General features: G+C 37.3%; 3 protein-coding genes across 3 annotated transcripts; 2 read left to right on the plus strand and 1 right to left on the minus strand.

Moving 5' to 3' along the window:
• Window positions 1-2,128: 2,128 nt before the first annotated feature.
• LOC147285581 (glyoxylase I 4-like) lies at window positions 2,129-3,179 on the minus strand. The gene is made up of 3 exons (XM_086244165.1): window positions 2,950-3,179; window positions 2,684-2,789; window positions 2,129-2,568 (listed from the first exon to the last, which is right to left on the minus strand). Exons 1-3 carry the CDS (start codon window positions 3,102-3,104, stop codon window positions 2,257-2,259), a joined length of 573 nt encoding a protein of 190 aa, XP_086100291.1. The 5' UTR covers window positions 3,105-3,179; the 3' UTR covers window positions 2,129-2,256.
• Window positions 3,180-4,269: 1,090 nt separating this feature from the next.
• On the plus strand, window positions 4,270-8,276 carry LOC147285582 (RNA polymerase II transcription mediator). The gene is made up of 8 exons (XM_086243659.1): window positions 4,270-4,485; window positions 4,566-4,761; window positions 5,296-5,409; window positions 5,606-5,691; window positions 5,988-6,360; window positions 6,440-6,904; window positions 6,991-7,308; window positions 7,499-8,276. The coding sequence occupies exons 1-8, from the start codon at window positions 4,397-4,399 to the stop codon at window positions 7,820-7,822; spliced, it is 1,965 nt and encodes a 654-aa protein (XP_086099785.1). The 5' UTR covers window positions 4,270-4,396; the 3' UTR covers window positions 7,823-8,276.
• Window positions 8,277-9,083: 807 nt separating this feature from the next.
• Window positions 9,084-11,808, plus strand: LOC147285583 (testis- and ovary-specific PAZ domain protein). Its single transcript, XM_086244836.1, has 4 exons — window positions 9,084-10,156; window positions 10,751-10,915; window positions 11,011-11,062; window positions 11,159-11,808. The coding sequence occupies exons 1-4, from the start codon at window positions 9,888-9,890 to the stop codon at window positions 11,279-11,281; spliced, it is 609 nt and encodes a 202-aa protein (XP_086100962.1). The 5' UTR covers window positions 9,084-9,887; the 3' UTR covers window positions 11,282-11,808.
• The last annotated feature ends 879 nt before the right edge of the window (window positions 11,809-12,687 follow it).

The raw sequence follows: 12,687 nt of genomic DNA on the forward strand, positions 1-12,687 counted from the left end.
TGGGGAGTAAGTGTGAGAATTTCTTCCAGAATAGAGAAACGTTGAGAGACAGTTTTAGATGGATGAATCAATACCATCCTTTACAAGTTTCCAGTCATTTTAGAAAAAATTAATTGCAAATTTTCAAGCCAGCTACTGTTCAAAGAAGAAGGAAATGGCCAACTTTGGTGTGGTCACTATCATGATTTAGTAGAGTTCTAATTCATAAGTAATGAACAAGTGAAAGGTTTTGATTTTGAAAGAAAATAAGAAATTAGCTCTAAATCTGCAATTCACCATATATATATGTGGGTTATGGTATGCAAAAAATCACCATATGCGATTCTCAAAGGAACTTATATGAATTGCATATGAAATTTAGGTTATGGTATCAGTAAAATCAGGACTAGGTACAAAAAGTTAAGAATAAATTAAAACTTTAAAAAAGGATAAATCTTGAAAGTAGACCAACCTGTATCACTTTCAAATCCCCAATGGGATCATGGACCTTGGGTGATTCCAATATGTAAGAATGCTGTCCGTCCAAGCTCTGAAAAAAAAAAAAAAACAAACACAACAAAAAAAACTGAAAATTTTATCAACTAGAAAATAGGACCATGGAACTAGTTAAGGCTATCAAGTTTACAACAACCCTTGTCTTTTTCAAACTACTTTTCCCCAAATTAACTTCATCTACAAAACATAAAAGACAGTGGAAACTTATTATAATGTGAGGAAGAGATAGAAAAAAGTTGCATTATTTGTGAGGGTAGGCAAATAATTAAATTCATTAAAGCCCAAGGGAAAGTGGATTAATTGGATACTGCATATTCAACAGTTACAGAATACTAAGGTTAGCTAAATTCATTGGCTAAATTGTAGTATGAGTAGGGAATCAAAGTCAATGAAACAGTAAGGGAAATAAATGAATTAATGTTGGATAGAAAGAACATACAGTTCACTATCAGGTGACTAATATGGAGAATTGTGGGACTTCTCTACTTTTCCTTGAAGAGGAAACAAAGAAAGGCCTGTGGTGTAGTTAGCAACAACACCCCAGTATCTAATATTAGTTTTGGTGGTTTGTGGAAAACAATTGAAAACTCATATCACCTTTACCTTATTCCTTTGGTATGTTATTAATTATTAAAGATTCTCTTGTTAGATGTCCCCATGGTGCATTGAATTTCCAATCAATGCTAGGCTGGTATTCATCTTCAAGCAGCAATGGATAAAATGTTGTCCTAATTGTTATTTTAATGTCTAATTTCTGTATGGCGATAATACTCACAGCATAATTTTTAATTAATTCTAAGCACCAATGCTTGTGTATTTCATTATGTTGCTATCCTGCAAACATTTATGGTTTAGGGGTGGTTGAAGAGCTTTGAACTAAGTCATGAGCCATACAACTGCCACAGTTTCAATTGTAGTTCATAATCTGCCCCTGAACTCTTTGGAACTAGACTACTAGTGTGCTCTCTTATAATTGAACATCATTGTCTCCCTTTTTGTTCAATCTCCGTTCCCCTATTCTACTTTTTCTGTTTTCATGCGAAAATTGCAGAAATGGGGGTTCCTTGCAGCCCAAAACAGTAGCCATGCGATACACTTGCTCTTTGTTTTGGACTGAAGGGAGCTCCCAATTCTTCTGTTTTCTTTCCCCCGTCTTGCTATCTTCATCTCAGCCAGCTTCAGAGGCCAATGCATGCATGGTTGATATATAGGCATCGTTATGTGCCCTCCTTGAGCGCAGGTGTCATGTGGGTAAGTTTCATCTCTTATTAATTTTACTGCTTTTACTGCCAGTTGATATGAAAGCCCATGATGGTTTTATCTGCTCATTGATGAAACTTGAATCAGTACATTATGAATTTTTGACCATAATATGATGGTTTATGGTTCGATTTTGGTTTCTCTCACTCTGTGTGCTATGGAGATTATAACAGGGTACCTCTGTTATGCCACATTTGTGTGTGTGTGTGTGTGTGTGTGTGTGTGTGTGCGCATGTTTGTCTACCTATCAAGCTACAAGACTCTCTTTTGGCATATAAGCATTAGAACATTGGACAGCTCTCTGTCCTGTTTTATTGATATCTAAAAGACACAAGATTACAGGGCATGTATCAACTAAGAGCACAAGGAAAAAAACTACATCTAAGATTACAAAACAACATTACTACCATATATATACACTGGAGATTATGAACAGCTAAAATCAGGACAAAAAACCAAAGGAAACAGGACAATGTCATGTTTTGTAGCTATTTGTTTATATCATGCACAAGGAAGATAATCTTGTTGGTGTTTGATTTGGACTACTGGTTGTTGTATCTGCTGCTGCTGCTGCTGTTGATGCTGATGCTGCTGGACATTGCATTTGACACGTGAACAGGAGGATCTGACTGCAGGCTCTCCTGCAAGTGGTATCACTGGGAGGTTGTCACAATTACAAATCTCGATCATTGTGCCATCTGGGTCGTGGAAGAAAAGCTGATCTACGTAGATTCCACCCTCCTCTACCCTGCTCTTCACGTACTCTATCCCCATCTCCTTCAATTTTCTCTCCACTGTGCTCATGCTCTCACACTGTATATGCATGCCAACCCCAACAAATGAATTACTAATCTTCTTCTAGCCAGATAGTCAGTGCACAAAAATACATATATGATATACACAACAGCATACATAAAGAGAGAAGGACCTGGAAAGAAATGTGGTTGTCCTTGGGGTTAATGTGGCTGATCTTGGGCATCTTATTAGGGTCTTCAGCTTGGAGAAGATGTATGCCAATGCCATAATTGAATAGCCTATATATATATATATATATCATTCAGAAGTCAGAACCAAAACCCAATACCAAATTAATATGCAATATGATTGATTGATTTCACAAACAGAGTAAATGCTTTTCAAGAATTGTATGTATATCTTGATGAGTTGAAAACTTGAAATATATATTAATTATACCATGCACCATTGAAGTCTAAGGAGCCAGGCCTCCTGATTGGATGAAACCCAAGAACATTCTGGTAGAAATCAAGGGATTTCTCAACTGATCTGCACATCAGTGAGATGTGATTCAATGACTTCAAATGCAGGGGATTTCCCATGCTTTCTTTCATATTTCAGAGAGAGGAATTAACTTGTAAAATAGTTTTCAACAGGAAGTAGAGAAAGAAAGACCAAAAAGAGGAACAAATAACAATTAGAAATTAAATTAAGAGAAGGATTGAAGAGGGTAGCTACATATAACATATTCTGACTTCAATAATTTATAGGGTTGAGAAAGACAATGACGGTGTGCTGCATGTGTTGTTTCTTCTCTTTCTCAAGTTTCAGATACTGATAGATGTCGATTCCACGTAAGTTACACGTTGCTGACCCATTCGAAGATTGGTATTACTCACTCGTTTCTTTTATTGACACGTAAGGTTTTGCTGGAAACTTGTAAACTGCAAGTTGCAGACGACGAAACTTCTTGGTCTGCAAAGTGCATGGCAGGCCCTGCACTGCAGTCTTGGTACTCGGTGCTAGCCACGCAGCTCCCTGTTACATTTTAATGCGTTATTCATGGTTTAGTTTGTAGTTAGTGGAAGCCATATTGTTTAGACCAGTAGAAACAAGGAGGTTAAGGTTTGGCTGTTTAAGATAGCCTTTCACCGATTATAATTTTGCTGACAGAACCAAACGACACCTGAAATTAGATAGGAATTAGGAAATATGACAAACAAATTAGCCATTAAAACTGATAGAAAAAGATGCCCGAAAATGGGTAGAAATTAGGATATATTATAAAGTAATTTGAATTCTCTCCTAACTTTCACTTCTAATATCCAAAGTTATGACTTTTCTAACATTGTGAGACATCACAAGCTAGTTGGTACCAAAATTGGGGATTAAATTTTGAGCTGTATTTTCTTTTATTGTTTTCAAATAATGGAATTGAATTAATCAATTAATTATTATTCTAGTGATATTTTTATATTAAAGATCTGTATAATATTATATATACACAATTTAACATTTTCATACTATTCCACCTGGACATCTTTCATTATTAGAATAAAATTATTACTAATCTAATAACTTGTTGCCACTTGAATGAAAATTTAAGGATGGTTAAGAGTTAAGAGATTGAAATGACCCTTTTTGTTTTGTTTGGAAAATGACACTTTATTCCAATTTTTTATCTTATTTTGAGTTATATATATCATTGCTCCAATTGGATGTTTATTACCGGATAGCGAACGCAGCACCGCACCACGTCAATACTTAAAAACACAAGGGAAAAAGAGGTCTTTTAGCCAACACACTTAGTCATTCACGGAAGCCCCAATTTGCTCCCCGCTCCTAATCCTAGGGTTCTGCCCAAATTTTCCCGGAAAAAAAAAAAAAAAAAAAAATTGGAGAGAAAATGGACGGAAAGCTGGAACTCTCTCTGGACAAGCTCCCCATCAAGCGCTTGGAAGTCATTGAAGAAAACGGCCTCGAAAGATTCCCTCCGTACGGCCCTTAGACTTTGGTTGATTTTCTCGGCAGCCTAACAGAAACTTTGGTCTTACGTGTAATTTTGTGGTTGTTAGTGATGTAGGTTACGAGGAGAAGAGGCAGTCGCTGATTCGGAGAATCGATTTCGCGTGGGCTGTAGAGAAAGACGAGAAGAAGCAGAAGAAGAGCTCGAAAGAGAGCGCAGCAACGCAATGGCAATGGCAGAGCATGGTGGAGAACTTACAGTTGGCTCATCAGGAGCTCTCTGTCATTATTGATCTCATCAACACTGTCAGTCTCTCTCTCTCGCATTTCATAAACAAAGTTTGATAATTTATCACAATGACTTATAAGAATTAAGAATCATAATCTTGTTGTTGTGTCGCATTGCGCCGTGAAATTCGTAAACATGTCCATTGAATTCTTAGGTCTTTGTGCACATAATTGACTGAAAAAATGCATGGGGCTAACAAACTTCATTTCAATAGTACAATTTAGAGAGAGAGAGAGAGAGAGAGAGAGAGAGAGATTAAATTGACTAAAGTAGCAATATATTGGCCTGGAAAAGAAAAAGATTAGAAGTGCTCAGAAATGAAGATTTTGTTTTTGTTATTACCTCTATCTCTATTATCCTCGCACTCTGTAGCTATTTGGTGCTTACGGTCTGATATTTTTCATGCATCTTCAGGATTTTGCTTGATCTTAATGGATTGAACCCTAGGTTTCATTCATCTTTTATGGGAGATAGTCATTTGAAAGAGCAATGCTTCTTATGCTAATGAAAGGTGAATGAGATCTAATCTGGTTTTGTTTTGTTATGCGCAGGTGGAAGCTAATGATGCTGTAACAGTGGCTAGCATGACCCGGCCAAAGCCATTACCTAATGAAGTTCTGACTGATCTTGCTGTATCTGCAGCAACCAAGTTACAATGCTTCCGGGTACCAGTTCCTGTTTTTCTTTTCAGTGTGTTGTGTTTGCCTTCCGCCAGATTCATATGACACATGTTTAGTATACTTCAGATTGATGACAATGTTCTTCAATAATCAGTTATTAGGAAAATTTCTTTTCATCTTGAAATTCCTTCTGTGTGTGTGTGTGTGTGTGTATTTTATGTGTTGTTCATTTCTGCTGCAGCATCTTGGGAAATACTTTAAGCAGTCTGCCAAAGCTTTGGAGCAACAGGTAGCTAGAGAAGCAAGATTTTATGGTGCTCTAATCAGGTGAGTCTACAATGTTGGATGCTCCAAATTGCTGTAAAGTCAAGCTCACAATATATCTTAGTGGTGATGTTAATTTATTTCCTTTAATTGTTTAGCTTTCTGCCTGACTTGTTCCACGTCACCTTAGTTGCTTCAATAATTCCCGTTGCTGTCTTCATCCACAAAAGAATTTTGTGATATACTGATGCATTTTTCTCAACTTGCTCTGTTTATGTATGAGTGAAAGAAACTCATTACAGTAACATTTATATGTTCTTCAACATTATCCTCTATCTTGTATCTTGACAAGCGTATAGACTGCAGCAGAACTGGAAAGTTAAGCGGCAGCGTGTGGCAGCTTCAGCTTCTGGAAATGAAGGCTTCACCATTGATCTGTTTGACAATTCATTATATGATCCAGCTGCTGTATTTCGGCCATCTCCTCTGTCTACAGTTCGTGTTGACCATGACTCAGCTGGCATGCTGGCGATAAATTTGCCTCCAAATTTATACCATTGTCTTCAATTTGGTTTTTTCAGTGCCCATCCAGGTGATAGTCCAATTGAATCCAGTAAAACCAAAGTCCTTTCCTCAAAGGAAACTGATAAAGAATCTGTAACTGATGACGAGTGTGTTAAAGAAACGCATTCACTTCTTCGTGAAGTTCATCAAGCAATCTTCGATGAGCAGGTATTTCTTTTTCCTTTCTTTCTTAGTTATCCCTCTTTCACACTTCTTTTTACTGTTGTTTTTCACTCTTCTGGTGCAGGTATTTGATTTAATAAATCGTGAAGCATTCAACCAATCTTTGGGAGTCAATGTGACTGGAATACAAGAAAACTATTTACAATTGAACATAGGTCAAGGAACCTCTGTGTTCGTATCACTTGTCCCTTCTAGTCAAGGTGAAGAAACAGTTAACAGTCCAAGCGCCCAGGATTTAGAAAATGCAATTTTACCTTTGGACACGTTGGATGGGGTGGATTTACCAGAGGATAAACAGGATCCCCTAAAGAAAAAGTCAGTAATTCCCAATCGAGTTAGTTGTGAAATATATCTGCAGCAGATTTTTCATCAGCATGTATTTGTCAAAGCAAAGGATAGACCTGCATCTGCAGGTGCTCGAGTATCTGGTCAACCGGAAAAAGAAGGACCTGGTCTTCTTGGTCATTTCTGTATGTCTTTGGCTCATAGAATCTTTTCAAACAAAGTTCTTATGGAGCTGGACAATGTGGTAAAGTCCTAAATTCTTGTGAGACATACCAATTTTCAAATTTTATGAGGTTGAAGTTTTCCTCAGTAGTGTTCATGATTCTGTAGGTTAGAGGGGTACCATATCTGCAGTTGCTATCTCATCCCACTTGGCATTCTCGGACATCCTCATGGACGCTGTTTGTGAAGATTCCTCAATCTATTCTACATGCTTGCCAAACTCGAACATCAGACGCACATCACATGAAGAATGTTACTAAATCTCAGTTTCATACTAAGGTGGTTGTAACTGATGATTGCATCAATGTAGAAGGGGAAGGTGCTCCTAATGTTGTTGGCCTGTTCAAAGGGAATTCCGAGGAAACTTGTTTAATGAACAGATATGACTGTGACTTGGCAGATCTTCCTGTGATAATTTTACAGCAGGTATTTCTTATAGTTGGTTTCAGTGGCATTGATGATTTTTTTTATTTTTTTTTAAGTGGTATTGACGAGCTAACAAAGATTATGTACATAGTATGTAAGAATGGTTGTGTGTTTATCTCTGTACGTGCATATGATTGCATGTGGTACTCTACATTTCTTGTGTGATTAAAGTGATTGACTTTGGCAACAGGTTGCGAGCCAAGTTATTCGCTGGCTTCACGCAGAAGCTCTTATGGTTGGAATAAAGGCAAACCGAGACTTTCTGTGTTTATCTTTTGAGCTGGAGCAGGGTGAAACACTCAGCTTGGTGGCACATGTGGATCCAGAAGATGGTCAAGGATGCATCTCATGGTGGTTGGTCATCGAGGATGGTTTGATAGAGGAACGAAAACTTAACATGGACATTTTTGATGGTGCATCAGAATGTAGGAAGTTCCTAGGTCATCTATCCCTGGAAGTGTTGTATTCAACACTGATGGACTTGGTAAGCTTGTGCACTGGAGGTGGCAACTGATGGCCAAGCATAGCGTCATTGTGCTTTCCAAGAGGAATAGCTTCTTGCTCTGGTAGTTTCTTTTAGTCTGCCATATTGCATAACATGTTAGTAGTGAAATGTTAATATAATCGTTACTGGTTATTCTAGTCTCTGCCATGCCTCTTGACTAGGTCAGTAATCTGATTCAGGTGTTGAATACAACACTTCCCAATGCATAGACCAGAGGTTCCAAGAACAAATGCTTATTGTTATTACTTTTCTTGAAAGAAACTCATCAGCAGCTCAGTCTTTGAAATATCAACACAGGTCACTTCCATTCAACGAAAAAGATTATGAGTGCGCGGTTCATGTGGAAAATGACTTGTAGGTATAGATTTTTCATGAAAGACCTTGAATTGTAAACCAGAGGACTTCATGAAACTGAAAAATAAAAGCATAATCAAGCTCTAAATTAATATATATTTATTTAGTATGTGGTGCATTTATGTGCTTCTATTATTCTATATATTGGTCATTTCGTTAGTTTTGAATGTAGGTGTTTCTTGTTCTGTTAAAATGTAGCAAATATAGAAAACCTATCAATCTATCATCAATTGTGGCATGTACTGTACTACTGTGCACCCTAAATCCGTAATTGGGTCCCCATTGACCATTGTAATTAAATAAAATCCAGCCTTGTACTAAGTGGGAGGGCATTAACTCTTAACATCCCAGGTTGGCTGGTTCCAGATGGGCATGACCCAACACAACAACAGAAATACTATGTGTGGCTCATATCCACAACAACCCTTTTAGTGCCCACTAAAGTAAGATAGGAAATTCTACTTAAGAAAACAGCAACATTCCCTCCTTTTTCTTTGGTGGCTTGAGTTGGATGGAAAACTCATCCGCAAAACTCCCAACAGTGCTTAGCAAGCAATGCCCCAGTAAAACCCCAAAACAAATGCTTGCTTTCCAAGCAGGCAAAGGCAAAGCAGCAAGAACAAAAAACAAAAGCCACCGCATTACTTCTTCTAGAGAAGTCAACTGAGAATGAAAGAAGCTGGACTTTTCTGGTCTTGGCCAATCATTCCTTTCCAAGTTTTCAAACATCATATCATACCCTCAGCATCAAGACTCAAGAGTAAATTAAAAATAAAAACAAAAATAGAAGGACACCTGTCACAACAAAATTAAAGGAAGGAAAATTACAAAAAATAAAAATTATTATAAAAATATAGAAGGTTCCTTCTTTCCCTAAACATTCTTCAAACGTGTACGAAACGAATCATATCAAATCCATAGTTGCCCTGTTATAAATTTTTATCCAAACATTTTCCGTTATAAGATCCCTCCTTCCCTCTCCCCAGCTAAACAGTAAACAAATATATTAGTATACACGCTCCTCACACAGACACAGAGACAGAGTCAACCAAAAGACTTAAATGCCCCTTCTTGAGTTCCGTTAGTTTACAGCTTTGCTTTTTCTACTAGGAGTCCAGGACTCCTGCTTGGGATTGATGTCTGGATTCGGAGAAACCGATGAAATTGCCGTGTGGGTTTCGACGAGAGGTTGAATTCACAAAGTGGGTTTCAAGAATCTAAAGCATTCGTTCTTCGTGGAGGGAGTATTTGGGACTTGGGCTCCAGATGGGTTTGTTCTGAAATTCTTCTTTGGGTCTTTGATTCACTTTTTTTCTTTTTATATATTCAAATTCGAGATGGTATTGCGGGAATTTGGATTTCTGATTGGGGTTCTTAGGATTGTCAAGATTTATTGGTTCTTTGGTATTCGTTGCTTTGATAAAGACGTGGACTTGTTTCATTTTAGGTGATATTGGATATAGGGTGATTGACGACCTGTAGTGCATTCTCTTTATACCACATTTTTTGTATTCAATTTCCAAAGATTGTTATAGGTATTGAAAACACATTGCTGGTTGATATTGATTGGAGGGTAGGAGCAGTAGAAGAGTACAATATTTACTAGATTCTTTGTAGAATTGAATTTTGCCAGTGTATTTAGCAATTGGAGAGGTCTTGTCAGATTCTGCGGCTTGAGATTCTTGTAGTTGGTTTAGTCAGTATATTGTTAGTCACTACCATGTCGGGTGGTACACCTGTTGGTACACCGGTTGGGGGTGGGCATATGAGACAGAGGCATAGCCAGGGTTATGCATCGAGTGGCGATGATCTTGAGGATGATGCGTGCTCTATGCTGCACAGTTCGTCGCCACCAAATCCGAGAGTTTGGTCACGGATTGAGATTGTGGAGAATGTTCTTTGGCTTGCCTCAGCGGCATTCATTGTATACTATGGTGATAGGAAGTCCAACTTGATACATCTCTTGTGGCATGATGACAGAATCAGAAGGTATAAATTTAGCTTGAATGTTTTGAATTTTCATTTCTGATTATTTTGTTTGTTCATTTGATATAAGAAATTATCTTTCTGTCATATAAATATATGCTAAATGCTACTGTTTCATTACTATATGTTAAGATTTTCTATAGGACTAATATAATTAGTATGACTTGGTAAATTCTTGGGTAGTTGGGGAATGATCTAGACACCATACTCATGGATGTGTGGTGGTACATATTTCTATTGAGTTGCCCGGTTTCTTATACACATTTTGATAGAGTTTAAAATTCTTTTTGCTGTAATGTTTGTCATTCTAGAAATGAAAACTATTTAGGAAACATGTTGAAAAATGTCCTCTCTTCCTTTAATTTCCATTTTTTTTTTCAGTTTAATTACTATTTTAATTTAAAATTATGGTCAAGTCATTCATCCATAGGTTTGCTTAAGTTTTGGATAATGTGTATGACAAGCCTAATTGTACCGGTTTGAAGATAGGCTTTGCATGCATACATTTAGTTGCTCAAGAATTAGATAGTGTGTTAGTTAATCGAGAGCATCAACATTTTAAAGTTGGCATTCTTATCTCTTTTCTATATCTTGTAGATTGCCTTTATACCTTGGGATGGTGGGCGTGGTTGTGAATGTTATCATATTCTGTTATACAAGTATGTCAGCATGGAGTGTCAGGAGATTTGATGAAAAATGGGAATTAACAAGCATATCTGCTCTCCCATTCGTAACACTACTTGGCGTCATCTCCTTTTGCTTGTAAGAGGAACCATAATACAATTCCATTTCACATTCATCAGGTGGTATCTTTGGGATTGCTGCTTCTGACTTGTTGACTTCTGCTTTTTTGGCAGGTTCTGCTTTGCTTTGTGGCCAGTATGGAGTTTCTTGACCCTTCCTCTTCTGGTACATCCCAAAAATTCCTTTTGATTTTGCCATTCCTTGTATGTGTACAGTATATTACTTGTGGCAGCTGTCTAATTACTCTTCATATTGCTGCAGTTCACGCTCTTTATGGCATGCATGGTTATATGTCCATACATTATAATCGGGATATTTAGGCAACAACATGATGTGCTGCGTACAGATTATGCCTCCTCAGATTTATTTGAGAAACAATACTGACCTAGATCAAGAGCTTCTAACTCAACCATGGTTGTTAGTCACATCAGTAGAAGATTGAAATTTTTTCTGATGCTTTCCATGCCATATTTTGCCAGACTGGTCCTGTTGACGACACCGTTTATTGTCTTTCAATCAGTCAGCTTTTATTTTTACATGAACCTTATTTTGATGATACACCTGATGGTACATCCACAGAGTTTCTTTATAACTTGAAGTGGACTGGTTAGGATGTAGTTTTGTATGACCTGAATTGGCCAGTCAGCGACTCAGAAAATGGGCATGGTGAATCTTTTCGATAGAAATGATGCTCTTTGGTTCTGGTACGAGTCCATCTTTTTCACTGACGAAGAGTTTCTGAATTCATTGGCATTATAAGATTGAGTTCCAAAGTTTATGTTTCTTTTCTGGTTAAATTACCTGTTATATCTTTTCTTTTATTTTCCCATTGTAAATGAGCTATGATTGCTCCATAGTTTCTATATATTTTCATCTTTGTTTGAAGAATCCACCTAAACTTACAGGCCAGACTTCCAAACTTAATAGGCTCTTTTTTCCCTTCTTCTGGATATAGTTTACTAATCCGATCTTGGCTTTGTGTTTCTCTGTTTCTCTGTGGACATCCATGAACATGACAGCCAGACTAAGGAACCCTAATGTGAGCTTGCATTCTATGCCAGCCGCTTCTACAGATAATAATCCTTTGTGGGTTTGTACAATGTATCTGGGTGACATTGCTAGAAAAAACAGTAAATTAACAAAGAATATGAATCCAGATAAGTTGTCATGAATATTCATAAAAATTTTCCACTTTTGGAGAGAAGTAAAGGATGGGCACATACGACATCAAACTAAATGAACAAAAATTTGCTGGATTGGTTTTTCATTTTTCATTTTTATTTTAAGGTTATTGTATTGCGAGATCATATAGGCAAGCATGCTCCATTCCATCGTAAACTAATGCATGCATAATCATTATCATGGGTTACAAATTGAGCTGGCATGTGATCCTTTTTGTTCTAAAAAGAACCAGGTTTTTAATCATCAGTAGCTATAACTATAATTTATACTAGGTCTTGAACCTCTTCACATGCAGTAGTCATTGCTTTGCTTGTGTCTGCTAGAACTGATGTGGCACCTAATTTTTCCCAAAGGTAAGAGATAATAATTTTACCCTAGGTAAGCATATTTCTGATGTCCAGGGCTTTTCTGGTTTTTTGTGGAATACCAATGGAATGTGTGCAAAGTGTGTGTTAGAAAGAAAGTAAATGCATGTGAACCCCACATCCTATGACTTTCTTAAACCCCACAAAGAACTCAACCATGCCTTGTCCCCCAAGTTGGGAAGGCCATATCTTTCAACATCCATCCCCCTCAAAAAGGAAAAGTAGTCTGATCATTCCCGACTT

The sequence above is a fragment of the Dryas octopetala genome, chromosome 5 (genome assembly GCF_963921425.1).
Source record: "Dryas octopetala chromosome 5, drDryOcto1.1, whole genome shotgun sequence".
Taxonomy (NCBI): domain Eukaryota; kingdom Viridiplantae; phylum Streptophyta; class Magnoliopsida; order Rosales; family Rosaceae; genus Dryas; species Dryas octopetala.